We start from the raw sequence: 18,568 nt of genomic DNA, 5'->3' as shown, positions 1-18,568 counted from the left end.
TGTCCTTCAGGTGGCAGGCTATATACAAGAGGGATAGTCTACAGACACATAGGAACAGATTGATGTGGTGGGCGCTTAAAAACGATTTGACTGGCTAGTTGTGTACATAACTAACTTCTACCCAACAAGCGGACACCATGCTAAGGCTTTACCATTGTCACGTTCATTTATCCAGATTCTTCCAGTAGGTATAGTTTTCGTATATCCTGGTTGATCTCTCCGGTTGCTATCTTCAGCCGAACTGTTCTGTCTCGTCCATCTAAACCATAATTGGCCTGTCTAACTACAGCTTTCGGCCACAGATCTCTCGGCGAGCCAGAATTGTTTACTAACACTAAATCTCCCGGCTGTAGATTGCTCCTCTTGTCTAAGCACTTGGATCTCGCATAAACGGTTGGTAGGTACTCTCGTAACCATCCATTCCAGAATAGGTTGAGTAGTTGTTGCGCTTCCTTCCATCTCCTATTGTATAAGCCCGTTTCACTTATCTGTGCTTCTTCGAATGATACACCTCTATGAACTAACAATAACTTATTTGGCGTAATTACATTCAGATCATCACAGTCATTAACTAGCTTTAAGAGTAGTTGATTGTTCAGTATCCCTTCAGCCGATATTAAAAACCTATCCAAAGTCTCATCCGTCAATAAATTCTGAAACAGTAGTGATTGTAGAATTCTTCTTACTGAGTTTGTGATGCTTCCCCATGCACTGCCTCATTGACTAGCTCTAGAAAAGTTAAAGCGCCACTCACAACCCTCTTCTAAAAGGACATTTTCCATCTTATTCTGGTCCCGAATACACACACTGTAAGACTAGCATTGGCTTCTTTAAAAATAGTTTTCACATTTAGTCGTCGATAGTCATCAGTTAGATAGCAATCATTGCTGTCCGTTTCGGGAACCATGTGTAGGAGAGATGCCTATTGACTGTTTGATGGCCGAATGATTCCTAAGTCGATCGTGTGGTCGAATTCGATTTTAGCCAACCTCAGCTTTTGAGGAGCTAGTCGGTGCACTTTTGAGAATACACGTGGTGCTGTAGTCGTGATGTGGTATGCAACGTCACTGGTTTTGAACTGTAATTTTGGTTGCGTTTGGTACAGATCGAGGTAGTTACTGAGTATCTGTCGAATCTACTGGTCGATTTTATGCTTAAGCGTGACTAGACATAGCCTACAACCACATAATGAGATTCCACAAACTCGTAACTTGTAGCGGGTCTATACCAATGGTTAGCATAGAAATATCTGTACCAATGAAAATCCGGTGAGTGGGTTCGCGATAACCCACGTTCAGATAAATATATCGCTCATAGTATGTAGCGATTGGTTTTCGATCTGGTACTTGTTAGTTGTTATACTGGTTCGTGAAGTCGGTCGCTAGTATTCGTGAAAACAACGCCTACTCCTGCGCTCGTGTGGACGGGGTAACGAGGCTTTATCATCATATCACCAACGTATAAAGGACGGCCATGTTCTCCAGCCTCAATATCCGTTAGCACGTGCCGGTGGACAAGCTTCCTGAAAGTTTAGTTTTGACAGGCGTTTAGGGGTTTAGGAAACAGCGCGGTATTCCGACATTTCTAGGAGACTTGTTTTGGTACTAACACCAATCAGATTTATCTGCCCGTCGTGGTCAAGAAACGGGTGAAGGACTTTTTCGAGGATTTATGAAGCGCTTGTGGTTATGATGAATATAAAAACAAAAGTGAGATTATCTGTTAAAACGCTTGTTAACACCTTCACTACTGTGAGGAAGTGAGCCCGCGGGTCTATAACACCATGCTCGAGAAAGTCGGATTTTGTGTAACAGAACCGAAATTCGACATTGCCGGACCAGAATAGCATGAGCTGAAGGGAAGGAGCTAAAAGAGTCTTTCATGCCTGTAGGTGACCATCGTTCATTTGGTAGAACAAACCAGACTAGTAGTGAATAGGTCTTTATTTTGATCGTGGGAATGTCAGAATGGGGCGGGCGGCTACCTGTCAAAACACACAAAGCTTTTCAACATTCGATATAAGTTAATGAAAAATCTAGTGTTTATACGAAATAAGAAGGTGAATTGATACTCGAGCTCAATTGTTTTGACATATACTTAAAATCATCATATGCTCACTAATGACGGTCTCCAAGAGGTATTTCCTGGAGTTCCAGTGGGAACAGTGGCCAGTGTAGTTCAACCGAGTCTGTTGTGAGATAATAACTCACTGGAGACATTGATGGATGTGTCGCTCAAGTTCCTGGATTGGTTGAAGTTAGATATTAAAACCGTTGGATGCCAGTTCAGTGGTTTAGGAATTAAGCGCTCGCGCACGAGACTGATAGCTCCGGCGTTCGAATCTCTCTGGTGGGAGCGGGATCGTGGATGCGCACTGCTGAGGAGTCCCAAAATAGGACGAAACGGCCTTCTAGTGCTTTCACGTTTTCCATGGTGGTCTAGCTTCAATTCATCCATGATCTCAAACATTGAACTTGCCATGATATCCACTAAAACCCTTCTCTGATTATATACTTATTTGTTTGAGTTCGACTCTAATCTAATCAACCTTAGCTGTTAGAAGTCTTAATCTTTAACGGTTTGGGTGTCTGTTTTGTCCTCATGAGGATAAAATATAAAAATGGGCGAAAAAAGCCTAGAACACAAAAATGACATCACGATATATAAAAGTAAAAATTAAAATTGATAATTAACGCTACGAAAATGAACGGACTCACAGTTTGCTGTTTGGTGTATTAGATCACGTTGGGTTTACCACTGAAAATTCCATACATATTCAGGGTTTGAGAACGCATTTATACACAACACCATTAGAATTGAAGCATACCAGTCTAGTCAAATGAGAATTTTGAGGATATATTTGAAAAAGTTATCGATATGTCGAGAAACGCTTGTTCTAGGCTGTCTAACAGTTGAAAGGGATGAGTAGCAAGGCGTATCCACTCGTGATCTGGTGCGGATGCGTGACCGTGTCTCTAATGTGTCTAACTAGGTCAGCGTCCACTTCAAAGAAGTGTTTGTTTTGAAACGTATATACCTCTACAGACAGCTTGGATGAAATGAGAAGATCCGGATCCCTCAGATTACGTAGGTCTTCTATGTTGCTGAGAACGACCTTGAATTACTTATGTTTGTCAGTATTTTGAAGGAAGTCTGTATTGAACCTTTGTAATGTTGTTTCTTCAGTCGTCCATCGTTTCTTTAGCTTCAGTTTTCTTCTTGATAACCACCAGGTAGATGGTGATCTGAAGCTATGCCAGCTCCTGTTCTTGTCCTCACGTCTCCCACTGACTTTGTGAATATTTTAGTAATGCAAATATGATCTATCTGGTTCTGTGTGTTGTGATCCAATGAAACCCATGTAGCTTTGTTTATGCGTTTGCATGGGAATATTGTGTCGCCTATAACCATTTTGTTTAACCAAGCTAGCGTTCTTTTATCGAGATTATTTTCTGCGAAATGGGGTTGCCCACAGCATGCCCAACGCTCCTTACGTACCTGGGCTTGGAATCTGCAGTAACTGTAGAAGAGCTCCAGGTGGAGTTAGTAAAATAGTGAAACCATAAAATATTGACAGCAAGGTGCGTTTGATAGATATTCTTAGTAATAACAAAGTTTACATATTAGAAATACCTAAAATTTCATCAGAGGAGTGATATATAGATGGTTAATGAAATTATGCTTTAACTAAATAAACTGGTCAAAAAATCTGTCCGGATTTTCGTTTGAAAGAGATTTACAGCTTTCAGAAACATGTAGTTGAGAAGGTATTAAGCAGTTAAAGCTGACCTCGTTAACGAAGTTATGTACCAGATGGTAAACTGCCAAAAATGTTACTTTTGATATCTCACTTGGCACATGAATTTTTTTATACTTTCTAGATTAAGCCATGTTGCCTTCACTTTATTACGTCCTCAAAAAAGTATGTCCCCTTTAAATCCGTGTTATCTTTATCGTTGAGAGGGTGGTACTTGTATAAAAAATCTGAGTACATGGTTTTTAAACGTATTACTAGAGTCGTTTAAAATATGTTCTAAGTTGGAAACAAATGTATGGGGCTAGTAGTTTTTGTCCAGTATTTCATCATTAGGTAAACAAGCTATTTTACAGATGATTTTTCATCGAGTTGATTTATTCATAGGTAGTTTTATTTTTTGCACTATCATATAGAGAAGATAGATTAACAAATATGTAATATGTTAACCATATATTAATTATGATAAACAAAAGTTTATTAAGTAGAAGTAAGGAAATTAAACTAGACACAAGGTCACATTCTTTAAGTGAATGATCCCCATCATCCTTAAAAGAATAATCTATAAATGAAGAATATTCTTTTCGATCAATTCTCTTCAAGTTCTACAATCCAATATATCCATAATAATAATCCCCCCCAAAAATGGTCAGATTAAGGGCAAAGTACATCGTTTAAAGTTATGGTATGTAAACTTTAGGATTGTCAAACAAAATAGAATAAAGCTGTTCATGTTGATATGACTTATATGGAATGTTAATTTGAATCAGCTTATATGTTAAGTGAAATTGTTAAGTTCCCATGATTAGAATAAATATGGATCAGATAGGGTGAGAGAAATAATGGTGCCATTATAACTCGATCGAATGTTTAATGGAAGAATATTTTGTGTAAAAAATGATTAGTAATACATATTAAGGTGGGATGAATGCAAAGCAAATGAATCCTGTATTGGGGAGATTAATAACCAATAATGATAATGTGTAAATTACCAACGTAAATGATCTATGTCAAATGACTGGGGGCCTACTCCAGTTAGACGGGAATGGTATAACCAACAACTAACGTAGAAATTACATCTCACAGTCAGCACCTAACGTGGATTATCCCTTCGTCGTATTGAGGTACTATGGATGGTACAACACAAAGGACGTTATTATGGAAATATATTAGTAAGAATGAGTATAGAGTAGATAGTAAGACCACCACCACATTGGCCAGTCCATGGCATACGATTAACCGATGTGCGTTGTTTGTCTTTGACTTTGATAGGGATCGATGACATGTTCAATAATCAGTAACCCAACTGTCGGATGATTTGGCTAGGGCTCAGTGACATTTCACCGTCTCTATAGTATACAAAATTGGTCAAGTGAAATCATTTATCCGTAGGATTTTAGATGAACATTGATTGGTTGGAAAAAATAATTTGAAAACTTGCCGCTAATAACGCTCTTTTTAGAGAGTAGGAAATTTTCCTCTTCGAAACTCCTATAACTTTCTCACGTTTGAAATCAATGTTCATATAAAGTGTTTTCATTGAAACCGAGATTAAAACTATTATTAGTTTCTCTGATAAAAATAACGTTTTAACACTTTTATTTATTCTACCTCACTGTTACCATGTTTAATAGAATTAGAAAATCACAATTAATCGACCGTTGAAGAAAAAATGTTATATTTTATATGCGGGCAACTAAATGCGTGGGTGCTATAACATACAAACACACGACAATGTTATGTGCCTTATCAGTATACGGTACATGAAGGAGATTTAAATTATGTACCAAAGTTACTTAATTTAGTAGTAGATATTAATGGTAGTAAGGGTGAGTTTCGATAACTAACATCATTTCGAGTGAAGCATTATTCTGGTGATTACAATTCCATTTTTAAGACAGAAGAATAAAACTATGTTGACAGTTAAATTAGTGAATGTTGTAGCGTCAAGATAATCCACATTTCAAAGTTCAATGAAATAGTCACAACCACAATTTAAACATAGTTTGCAATAGATTTGTTAATTTTAGTTCCTATATATATAATAACTCACTGAAGACAATGATGGGTGGTGGCTCTATTTCGTGGACTGGATGAAGTTAGACAATAACACCGTTGGATGCCGACTCACTGGTCTAGAGGTTAAATGCTCGCGCGCGAGACCGAAGGTCCTGGTTTTGAATCCACGTGTGGGATCGCGGATGTGCACTGCTGGGGAGTCCCATGCTAGGACAAAACGGCCGTCCAGTGCTTCCAGGTTTTCCATGGTAGTCTACCTTTAATTGACTCATGAATTCAAATATAAAAATAAATATACATCCAAAATGGCACATTTCTAACTAACAGCACGATAGGTACTCAACAAAGTTTAAAGTCGAAAAGTTGAAGTTATTGTATAAAAGCCAGCTTAATAATGATAAAATAACATACATCAGTCCTAGAAATGAATTCCTAAGCAAAAGGATAATGCCTAGCTCGAAATAATGACAGGTTTTAGAAACAACCTCAACGATCATCACAACAACAACAATAATCTACTGCTACAACTACTCCTTGCTTTACGTAAGTCGTATATACTAATCAACAGTATAACTGTAATGTGTAAATGTACACTAAAGGCTAGACTTTTAAAAATAGATTAATACAAAAACATTATTCACAACAGTCATTTATTTTTATCCAAACAGTTTATCCATGTTAGTTTATTCATAGTGTCGTTAAGGTTCATAGCTGTAAACCACAATCTAAGTGTTGGATATCAACAGTTTAGTGAAAAAATACATATATGTCTTGTGTCATAATGTCTATCCTATTTGTATCCATAATGTGTGTTTATGATGTGCATATGATTTTCTTTACAATTTGCACATATAAATATATATGATGTAACAAGAATAGGAAAAGGGCAAATAAATGAAGCCCATCTTATATGAAGCGTGTTAATTTCTATTCGATATGTCCCACATTTTGTTATTGTCATAATGATTGGTTTTCGGTCATAAATGAAGGGAAGGTTAAATTTCATAAAAAATGAATCTATAATCGATTAAGCCAAAAAAGGATAGTACATACTAGTAAACATGGATGAACGATTATTTTGATGTGTAGGCACATAAATAATTTAGAAACAAAAACAAAACCTTTCAAGGCTACAACAGCAAATATTGATAGAAAACTTTACACAATTTTGAAGGTGACTATAATTTGAAATCGTGAACTATTTTCATTATAAAATCTTTCGTCAAATAGATTGAATTTGATTTTCTTTCTAAACTCTGTATTAACTCTCAAGAAAAGGTAACTAAGGGGAAAAAATGGCTACTCGAATGAGCGATATGGGTATGGATGTACAGATCAATCGTCGGGTAAGTTAAGTACCAAATTATTCTCAATTATCATATCATGCGATAATAGAGGAAACATTAAACGTATTTATTTATGTATTTAAACACATAAACATTGGTACAAGAAGGCACCAGATAGACATGCGCCACATAAATCATTCAATTTGTGTGAAAGCTGGGATATTGACCGGGTGTCCAGACCGAAGCAGGTCGTTTTCTCATGAAGCCACACCCCAAGCCTTCGACCTAAATGTCTGATCAACAAGGCAGTGGAGCAATGTCAGGGGATGCAGTCTCATGGTAGCCGGTGACCAACAATTGGTTCGTACCCCATTTGTTTAATCAGGATACTGGAGTGCATGTGCACGATTAGTTTGGAATCAGGGTTTTTCAACTTCCCTACGTGGATCCTCTATATCCACCAACCCGGTTAAAGCGTCCGACATTCGCTTTTCGTCCTCTTAATTTCTTAAACAACAGTATTGCCACGAAAAGGTAGTGAGTAGGACTTCCCTGTCAGTGGTTATATGCACGTGGTTATGTGAGAGCATTTCGAGAGATAGAGAGATCGAACTCTCCCCATTCTTGACCGTACCAGGGCACTAATTAAAAATGAAATTTTTAATAAACTAAACTATTTATTAATGTAATCTCCTATTTGATAAACAACTAAGGCATCATGTACAGGAGAGTTTAAACATTTAGTTATAGAGTATAATCAATGATACTTATAAGTTACCTGTTAACATTTCATTATTGTTCAACAGTTATTGATGGTATAGTTTGTGATCTACTTTTATTATAAGGACTTTGATCCAAACATATTAAGTTGTAGGATGATCATTATATTTCACTATTACATAGATATTTGAATATTTAGTTTATCAAGTTATTTACTTGTCTGTTAGAGTAAATGGACTACCTATTCCTGCTAGATATAACTAATTTGTAGAGTGAGTAAAACACTCTATTTTCGCCTAAATGTTCACTTAACAGACTAACAAAATATAAGAAGTGTAACTGTGAGCTGTGTGGTAGTTAATGAACACGATCTGTATAAAAAAAGAATGATTCAAAGTACTCAGGTTTATGAAGGTTAAATAATAATTAATAGATCTATACATTCAGTTATTATTTAAGAGAGTTTTTTCTTCGAAAATGTCAAGCGTTTGAATGGGATAAAACGTATTAATTCATGAAATAAGGATCGTGGATGCACACTACTGAGGAGCCCCACAATAAGATGAAACGGCCGTCCAGTGCTTCCAAGTTTTCTATGGTGTTCTAGTTTCGATTGACTAATGATTTCAACTATTAAAATTACTATAATATCCACAAAAAATTTTAGTTTCCCTAACAATAGTAATAGTAGTATTGGTAGCATAAAATTACCAGTTTTAGAAGAAAATGGTCATTTTTATGGATGGACGTATTCGGACATTGTAATCCTAAAGCTAATTTTGCTTAACAGCTGTTTTAAATTATCGTTCAAGTATACTGACTTGATATAACAGTCATGTTTGAAGAAACTATTCATGATTATTGGGAATTTTCTACAATTAAATGTGAGCCACGTTTATCCAAATATATTTCAGATTGTTTTAGAGGTTGAATTTTGGTGAATGAGAACACAAGTTGGAGTCACTCAAACGTATCTCAACACGTAATTACAGAAGATCTTAATAAAATCTGAAAATCATACAGTAAATACTTCATTTGCAAAATGTCTCTCAATTGTCTCAAACGTGACTGTTCCTTTTGCAAATATCAGTTAATCGTATCAGACTTCATTGTTCTTTTGTTTCCACATCAATTATTCTTTGTTCTCGTTCTCTTCTCTTCGATCATTTTAACCTTCTTCCGCCAGGCATTTCACTTTTGATTGATAATACATACTACTTATATCTGTAGACATCAGTAACACACACCATAGAATGACCTCTCTAAAAGTTTGAATAAAGGTTTACTAAGATAACACCTGATTTATTGTCTATTGAATATTTGAAGTATTCAATTTATGAATAATTTTTTCTAGCTTGAAGTATCAAATACCGGTACAAAATCTTTTTTCTTTTTTTCACAAACAAAATGAATCTGTTTTAATAAGACAGAAAACAATCAAGTATAGATGACACTATAGCCTATTCCCAGAGAGAACAATATTGTAATAATTCGCTTTTCCAAGGTAAGTTATATAAAAAATTAGGTGAAAAAATATCGGGTAACCTAATATGAAAGTACAACTGTAAGTTTTTTGTTAAGAAGCTATAATATACCTAATATTAATTAAAGGATATGTTACACCAACTTTTAACCTTAAGGTAAGATGCTAGTTGATAAGGCATTGATTAATGTGCTTACACTGTGATGTAATTCAATCTATACTTCCTTGAGAGCTAATATCAATCAATAACTATTGTGTCTTTTTTATTCTTTGGTATCAATAACTCTATATATCTTTTTGATTGAGATCATGAACCGATGGATGTTAGACCATCATTGGAAATCTGGAAGAACTGGACGGCCGTTTTGACCTGTTGTGGGACTCCTCAACAGCGCACATCCACAATCCCCCTCGCGGGATTCGAACCCAGGGCCTTCAATCTCGCGCGTGGATGCTTAATCCCTAGATCACTGAGCCGGCATCCAACGGTGTTAATGTTTAACCTCAACCAATCCACGAAATTGCGCGATCATCTCCCACTGTATTGAGGTAGATGCCTGTCTCTATCCGACACGGATTAGCTCCACTGGCCACGTGGATACGAACTGCTGATGAGTCCTGTAATAGGACGAAGCGGCCGTCCAGTACTTCCAGGTTTTCAATGGTGGTCTAACATCAATCGGTTCATGACTTAATAAATTCCATAAATGTAAGATGAATTGTGTAATAAATCAAGTTTCCTCAACATTGGGATACTTTATCAATTATGCCTTGAAATTGTCCTTGTTTTTAAGACTTGAAGTCTTTCATGTATTTCATTTTGTTTTCTATACCAGTTGAATAGTAAATATGATGCGGAGAGTGAAGCTGAAGCCATCAGTTGGTTAAATCAATTAACAAACGAAAATGTACCATTTGGCAGAGAAAATGTTGCAGCTGCTTTGAAAAATGGACAGATATTAATCAAGTAAATATGAACATTTTCTTGAGAAAATTAAAACAGGAGATATCAGTTAAAAGTACTGTTAATAATTAGAATCTTTGTCAGAATTTTTATTACAAACTTTGGTAGTCTCACCGAAGACTGGAATCAACTGTTGGCTGAATATTTTAGTTTCTTTAAGAGTTGTTTCTCTGTACTCAATACTATTCAGCTCATTTAAGCAATTCTGTTTTTGTTCTCATCAGTTTCTACAATTCCATATCAAAATGAATAATCTATAAAATTGGCCAGGTTTAATGCAAAGTAGAGTTTTTTAGAGAGTCAGTTTTCTACAGGATGAGGTCACTAACTCTATGCCCAACCCTCCTCCTTTATCCGAATTTGAGACCCAGAAGGGCTCCAGGTGGAGTATGTCACTTAAAATCATTACATATGAATCAAGGATTGTTGTTTGTCATATAAAAATCGTTCATGTTGGGGCTGACTAATATGAAGTGTTAACTTGAATCAGTTTATAAGTGAAATGAAATTGTGAGATAAATAATCAGAACAAATATCGTAAAAATGGGGTGAGAGAGAGAATAATGTAATTAAAAATGAGAACTTACGAAATATGCAGAATAATGTGAATTAGGTCAGATATAGTAGATAGAGATGGATGCTGAATAAATTTTCCAAAAAAATGTTAGCTAGCGTAATAATGAACATTGGTCAAATTACGTTACCATGTGATAAAATTGATTACTAACTAATAAGACTCGAAGTAAAAGAAACTGTTGAACATATTTGCTTTCTATACAAAGCTTTGGCTTTTTGATACGTATAGCGATTGCTTCAGCAGTCTTCAGGATTCTACATCTGACGAATTTAGGCAGACTTCTGTTAACACGATATTTTATTGTGAAAGATTGCTTCGTATTGGTTGTATGGCGTTTTTGTACTAAATGAACTAAAATGTAGTTGTTAACAGTTTTAACTACACCTTTGCCTAAACACACTGAGAGGTGCTCGCAAACCTGAAAAAACAAATTCTTAGAACACCTACCAATATAACTTGCTCCTCAGGAGTAGTGGCTAGTTTAGGTAATTTATCTTTCAACCTCGGTGTGATCATCTGAGGTGTAGAAAAAAACGAATGTAGTTTCTCTGCAATAAATGTTCTTTGGATTGCTCTGTGTAACTTTGGTCTTAGCATTTCATTGGCTGCATTACCTCAAAATTGTAATCGCATATACAGAGGCTTTTCGCTCGTAGTTAGGCATTCCTTATTGGTTAAATTTTTATTTTTAAATAGCTCCGGATATCGATTTTCTTTCAGGGTCGTATACAATGCGTTTGTTTCGTCTTCAACAGCATCTAGGAAGAATATGGTCTTGATCCTATAGTTATATGTCTTAATCAGGTTCCTTTTGTATTGTAGAGGAACAAAACTAAGAAAACTTGTGTATTGGATGGTCCAAGTAGATTTTTTATGTTTCTTCTTAATGGCCCATCTTTACGTCTTGCTAGTAGAACATCAAGAAAGGCTATTCTACCTCTATCTTCTTCCTCACATGTGAATTTTATGGACGGATGAACTTCATTAAATCGCTCAAGTTCACAAAGAATGAACGTATCGTCCATATATCGGCAGTAAAATAAAAACTTGTCAGTCTGCCGTGCCAGTTCACCATTTTCTGGTTTAGTGAGGAAAATTTCAACCAATATGGTATTTAGGCGTGAACTCATCGCGACACCTTCTGCTTGTCGATACATTTCACCATTGAATTAGAAGTTTACGTTCATAGTACATTTTAGTAATAATTTCCCGATGATCACAGGGATTGTAGTCGTTATTCCTTGTCACTATTTCATTGAGATCATGAGCCGATCAATGTAAGACCACTCTTGCGAACGTGGAATAACTTTGTGACCGTCTCGTACTTGCATGGGACTCCCCATCAGTGCTCATCCGCGATCCCGCCCCCACGAGTCGAACCCAACCACATAATAACACCGTTGTTACTTTAGAGGTATTTTGATATGTAGTTGATATAGAAGTATGTTTACTATTAATTGATTACTGGCTATTGACCAATATCATGCGTGTCAAGTCGTTCTTAATGCTGGTCGAATTTTATCAACCAACTTTCAATCAGCCTACTAGTCCAAGTGACTCAATATTGCGTTCACAATGTTAAGATGGAAGGTAGTGATTTTCTAGGTTCACATTTCCCTGTAGACTACTTGCAACCACCATCTTACAAGAAAGTGTGTTTGAAATGCCATCCGGACAAACAATCGTCATATCAAGATGATAAGCATGTTATGATCTATGTAAAGTTCAGTGTAAATAAAGTTTTCAGCATACACAACAATAAGAATACTACCCTTATTTTAAAGAGATCTGAGTAATAACAGTATGATTCAGTTGCAAAAATTTACTTCTAACGTTATTGGTTGCTTTTTATTATATTATTTTGTTTATTTGTTAAATAAAATTTCACTTGAATGAATCCCTATGTCATCCAATAAATAGGTTGATTAATGTCGTGTTTGATGGTACTTCATCTCTTCCATCGGCTGCAGCTAAAATGAAAAGACCATTCAAAGCTAATACAATGACCGCTCCCTTTAAACAGGTAAGTAGAATAGTAGGTTGAGAACGAATAATAATATTAAAATTACGTAATGTCTAGTGGCCTATAAAAAGAAACTTTTTTTACTTTTGATAGAGTTTTATTCTCTGAGCTGGATGGTTTTGATCGTGTTTATTTGAGGATCTTATAATGTGGATTCGTTATCATTAGGTGTATCATTTTTCTCCCACTTCGCTCAGATATTCTCCATTCCAATGGGTAGTTGATTGGAGGTCTGTATCTTGCACTTGTTGATAGAACATGCTGAGGAAGACACTCGTGGAGAAAATTCAGTTGTTCTCGAGTAGAAGCCTGGCTTTTAGCGAAATTCTCCCATTTTTGAACAAGGAGAAGCGTATTACGTTCATATGATTTTGAGATGGTGGAGAAGATTTGTAGCTAAGATGGATGATTTTGATGAAGTTTTGTTTTGGTTCACGATCAAACCATCCAGCTCAGAAAACTCCACTATCAGCGTTATATTTCAGATATTTATCTGTTATCATCCGATCGCTAATTAAGCATAAATTTTTAATATCACTTCCTCCCTCCTCCTCAAATTGAAAACTTCTCTTATGAACTGATTTGTAATAATGGGAGCAGCCACATATTGTAGACTCAGCTGAATATTATAAGAATAAAACTGAGAGTAATGAACTTGAATTTAAAAAACTTTCTGGGAATTTCGGGTGACATTTGGTGGTTAGATCTGAATTGATGATGGCTTCAAAACTATCTATGAGCTTATTTTTATCATTGTCCGATCCCAGTTCATTGTTGCATGGTACCTTCCCATTGAATTGAGCTTGAAATATTTTTCGCTAACTTATTTTCAACTTTGGCATGACTGAATCATTAGAATAAGCAGAATAGGACAATAGAACGTATGAATGTTGCCCAGAGTTTATTTTGTTGGTCTCTTCTTTCATCCTAAAACTATTCTTCATTTCAATGGGAAATTTATTTACATCATAAAGCATATCGGCACGGTCAGGACGTTAAGCCATGGGTTTTCTCGCACATGTTACATATTGTCCAGGATTTTAGGAGATCGTTATTTATCAGCTATTAGCAATATGTTTTCCGTCACATTTCAATTTGCATAAAGTTTGTGCTTGTTACACAGCTTTTATTCCAGTTTATTGGTAGTATGGCGTATTTGTTGCTCACAACAACACCCACAGTACTTGAAATACGGAATCACGGCCTCTTGTGAGGCCGTTCAAGGTCGTTGAAACAGAACTGCGAGCAGCTTTGAAAGGGTCTGTCTGCCATCATATCTCTGGTTTATGTGTACAATTTTGAATTTGATTGTTTGGGTATATGTTTCTTAAGTGGCAAATGAGATTTAACAAAAACGCTTCCATTAAACTGATGAACTGATTTTACTTCTGTAGCATAAGATCATGTATTTAAATTCGTAACTGTGTCATCTAATGAAACTAGTGAAACGAAAAACAGAATTTCTGTTATGACTGAATACTATATTTGAAGGTCAAATTATACTGAAAACTAGGTTGTAATTAAGATTAGACATGAAAAAGATTGAGATTTGTAGATTGACTTCGTCACCACTATTATTTCCCTCAGATTCGTACTTGTCTGAGTTATTGGTGAAAGAAACAAAGTTAATAAAGGAGCAATTGTTGCCTAACTCATATTCTTTGTAGACTATGTATACTGTTATTTCTGTGCAATTATTTTAGATGGAAAATATTCAAACTTTTCTTAATGCAGCAGTAGCCTATGGAGTACCTCGAGCTAGTTTATTTCAAACCGTTGATTTGTATGAATTACGCAATATGCCACAAGTTTTAAATACATTACTACAACTTGGAACTGAGGTTAGTTTAGTGAATAATTACATTGTTATAATTTTTTTATTACGACTCAGTTATTCCTATTGCATACTATTTTTGGACAAGAATTCACTTGATAAGTCGCCAAATCAGAATACGGTTAAACAGGAATGAAATTACATTCCAAATAACCAGAATAAATGGAAGTAAGGAGCAGAATAAGAAAAAACGTTAGTATATTTATAGTTTTTACACGAGAAAATTCTAGAGTCTTCTCCAAGTATTCACTAGCGCTGATTGGATAAGAAATAGCCAGTCAGTGTACCGACACAATCGTGCACGGAATGTGCTTTAATCTAATCTACATCCCGCTAACATACATATTTTATTTTTATAATTATTTGTTGTATCTCATTTATTTACCATGAAATTAAGTATAAATTGAGTCAAACTATTTATCAAAAATCTTATTCGGCCGATCGATAGTATTGCAGATCGATTGCAATCCTAAGCAACAATGGGAAGATACAAGCAAACAGCACCAGGGGAATTTAAACTTCATCCCACTGCACAAGTGGGTGGCTATCAGGATTCAGTAGATAAGTGGATAAAGCCATGACATTTGAAGCGAACAGTACTGGGTTCGAGTCCCTGAGTGAACATCAACACCGGGATGCATGTACATCCAGTTGACGAGTCCCAAATAAGACGAAACGCGCGTTCTCATTGACTAAAGTTATGTTCAACCAAAGTCATCAATTTGTGGTCCACAGAAATTCTCTCATTCAATTTAGTTGTATACCGAAAATAGAAACTACCCATATTATTCAGAGATAAAGCCATATCAAATTATGTTAGTTTCACATCTAATTTGAGGCGATACTAGTAGCATAAGGACTTGAACCAAACCATCTTTTAATTCTCAGTACACACCAACCACCACATTTCATCGTCTCTTCAACGTTGGTCGTTATACATAATGTTAGCCTAATTGTGTACAAAAAGGAGTTATGTTTATTTTATTTTCCGTGCGCTAATTGTGATATATTTTATGAATGTGTTGATAACATTCAGGAGCATAGTAAATTGTATGGCTAAGTTTTACAATCACTCAACGGTTCTTGAACAGATGCTAATTGAAGGCAAACATTTTTTCCACATTTTTAAAGCACTTAAATAAACTAACATTGGAAGATCGTTTTCATTAGATATCTACATCAACCGTCGAGCAACTGAGATATGATTCCAAAATGTTTTGAATATATTTAAACTACTTAATTAGCTATAAGTAGATAAACGATGAAAACACAAAACATGTTTAGGATAATCAGTGATATTTTAATTTACCACAAAGTCATGATGAAAAATAAAGCCATATTTAAGAATGGGTCTTATTATAAGATATTTTCTGTCTGTAGATGCGTGTCATAAAACACTTACTTGGTATTTATAACAGGTGAGGATCCTTACATCAGCGGAGCTGGAGAAGGTGCTTAAAGGATAGTTGAGGTACCATGTGAAATAAAGTTTGGAGTTGACGCCATTTCGGCCCGAGATCCATATCTTCAGTCGGTAACTATCCGTATTTGCATTAAATGGTTTAGGATGCCTAGACGCGTAGAATATTAGGTGTTTGATTCAGACAAGTCTGATTTTGATGAATCAAAGGTCGCACTTCAAACAGTTTTGTTCGAATAACCGTTACAAGTCTACTGGCTATGTCATTGTGGAGAACTGCTTGGAATTCTTACCTCCAAATACTTTATACATTCTAACATAGTTTTATATTCCTACTGATTATTAACGATAGTAAGAGAGATAGAATTAGGTGGGAATTTTGTCTCGAATCTTGATTGTGGATACTAAATTTTTTTCATAATCAGTAATTTTGTATTCAGATGCAAACTGTTTCATATCAAATGAATGTTACAGTGTTCATAAGATCTTTAATAATTACTGTTTAATATTCTATAATGCTTGAGGGAAATATTTCTTCTTCTCAAATAGTGTCAACGTAACAATTTTAATGGACCCGTATGTGGCCCCAAGCCAACTTATGAAAATAAACGTGAGTTCACTGAAGAACAACTTAGAGCATCCGAAGGCATAATTGGTTTGCAAGCTGGAACTAATAAATGTGCTAGCCAAGCCGGAATGAGTCATGGCGGACCTCGACATATTACAGATATTAAAGTGGATGCTGCTTCAAAGAAGGCCAGGGTGTTATTGGTCTCCAGATGGGCTCAAACAAAGGGGCTACTCAAGCTGGAATGAGTCATGGTGGACCTCGACATATCACAGATATTAAAGTGGATGCTGCTTCAAAAGAGGGTCAAGGTGTTATCGGTCTCCAGATGGGCTCAAACAAAGGTGCTAGTCAAGCTGGAATGAGTCATGGTGGTCAGAGACATATTGCAGATATTAAAGTTGGTGATATGTCAAAAGAAGGTCAAGGTGTCATTAGCTTACAAATGGGCGCGGGTAAAGATCAAGTGGCTTCACAATCTGGTATGAGCTTTGGAGCGCAACGTCATATTGTTGATTCACATTAAAACAATCATCAATTGCGTCTAATCTTCATTTATTTCATAAGGCTTTCTGCTTATTTACAATTACATCATCAGAATTATCATTCCTATCTTACCCTATTACTGTTATCAATATGCTTATCATTAAGCCCTTTTCATATGACCGTCAAAATTGATCATATTTACGCTTAATATGATAACTATGATAGTAAAGAGGAAGTAAAATGTTCAAAGAGAATTAATGCAATCTTAAAGGTTTAAACAATATTTCACACTATTTATTGTAGAATGAGACAACTATAGAATGTTCTTTTGGTGTTTTTGCTTTTTAACTATCAAAATGTTATTCATGTATAATTAAATCTTTATTCCGATATTAAATAAGAAATATAATTTTTCCGCCTTTCACTATTTAAGTTTATTGTTTACTATTTATTTCAAAAGTAACGCTTCATTAAAGTTTTCTCTCTCTCTCTCTCTTTCTCTCGAAAAAGTTGTTGCTATGACACTCTTCATGATTTACTTTTACTTTTGAGGTCAGTTTTGATCCATAAAATTGACCAAAAAATGACTTTTTTAATAATGTATTTATTCACATTGTCATGGATCTGTTTTATCACTGCTTCTCTGCTATCACTATTAATAATAATAATAATAAAAGGTTTGTAATAAATAGTGTTCCATTAAAATTGATTGGTTAGAATGAATTTCAGCAAACCTCATTTATGAGATATCAACTCACTGATGACAATAGTGGACGATGGCACGACTTCGTGGATTGGTTGAAGTTAGACAATTACACCGCTGGATGCTGACCGGCTCAGTGATCTAGTGGTTAGGCGCTCGCGCACAAGACTGATAGGTCCTGGGTTCGGATCTTACGGGGCGGGATGGTGGCTGCGCACTGCTGAGAAGTCCCACAATAAGACGAAACGGCCGTCCAGAGCTTCCAGGTTTTCATGGTGGTTCAGCTTCAATCGACTCGTGATTTCAACAATTAAAAAGACCTCACTAATTTTAACAAAAAAATCCAATTTGACATTAATATCTCATAGGTTTGGCAGTAGGTTGGCTGTTATATAATCTACAAGCTATCAGCTTATATCTTGTTGCCAGTGCTACTTTGATTTGATTTAAAGTAGCTAAAGACAATCAACATGGTGATGAAAACTTGGGTTTCATGATAGTTGCTACTGCAACAGATGCCCATATGTAGTTCGAAAAAGTATCACGAAATGTCTCAGTCAAAGATAATATTACTAGGATTTATGAACGACAACTAACCTAATTTTGGACTGAGACTAGTACACTAATAAGTTATTTAGTAGTAACCATTCTCAAATCCTCTATCTCTTAATGTTAACTGATTTCAACAAGTTGCATGGCAATATGGCAACTATTCTCAGTAAATTAACATT

At 35.6% G+C, this 18,568-nt stretch overlaps 1 protein-coding gene across 2 annotated transcripts; it reads left to right on the top strand.

The window, feature by feature from the left end:
• The first annotated feature begins 6,424 nt into the window (after positions 1-6,424).
• On the top strand, positions 6,425-17,823 carry CNN3_1 (Calponin-3). Of its 2 annotated transcripts, XM_051210092.1 has the most exons (7): positions 6,425-6,828; positions 6,863-6,947; positions 7,004-7,119; positions 10,099-10,229; positions 12,724-12,826; positions 14,530-14,667; positions 16,630-17,823. In XM_051210092.1, exons 3-7 carry the CDS (start codon positions 7,069-7,071, stop codon positions 16,894-16,896), a joined length of 690 nt encoding a protein of 229 aa, XP_051075586.1. In that variant the 5' UTR covers positions 6,425-6,828; positions 6,863-6,947; positions 7,004-7,068; the 3' UTR covers positions 16,897-17,823. The 2 variants fall into 2 exon arrangements, with proteins under 2 accessions (XP_051075586.1, XP_051075585.1); XM_051210091.1 differs by lacking the exons at positions 6,425-6,828; positions 14,530-14,667 and having other exon boundaries at positions 6,863-7,119.
• The last annotated feature ends 745 nt before the right edge of the window (positions 17,824-18,568 follow it).

Source organism: Schistosoma haematobium, chromosome 1 (assembly GCF_000699445.3).
Source record: "Schistosoma haematobium chromosome 1, whole genome shotgun sequence".
In the NCBI taxonomy this organism is placed as follows: domain Eukaryota; kingdom Metazoa; phylum Platyhelminthes; class Trematoda; order Strigeidida; family Schistosomatidae; genus Schistosoma; species Schistosoma haematobium.
This window is presented reverse-complemented; position numbering and strand designations above follow the sequence as displayed.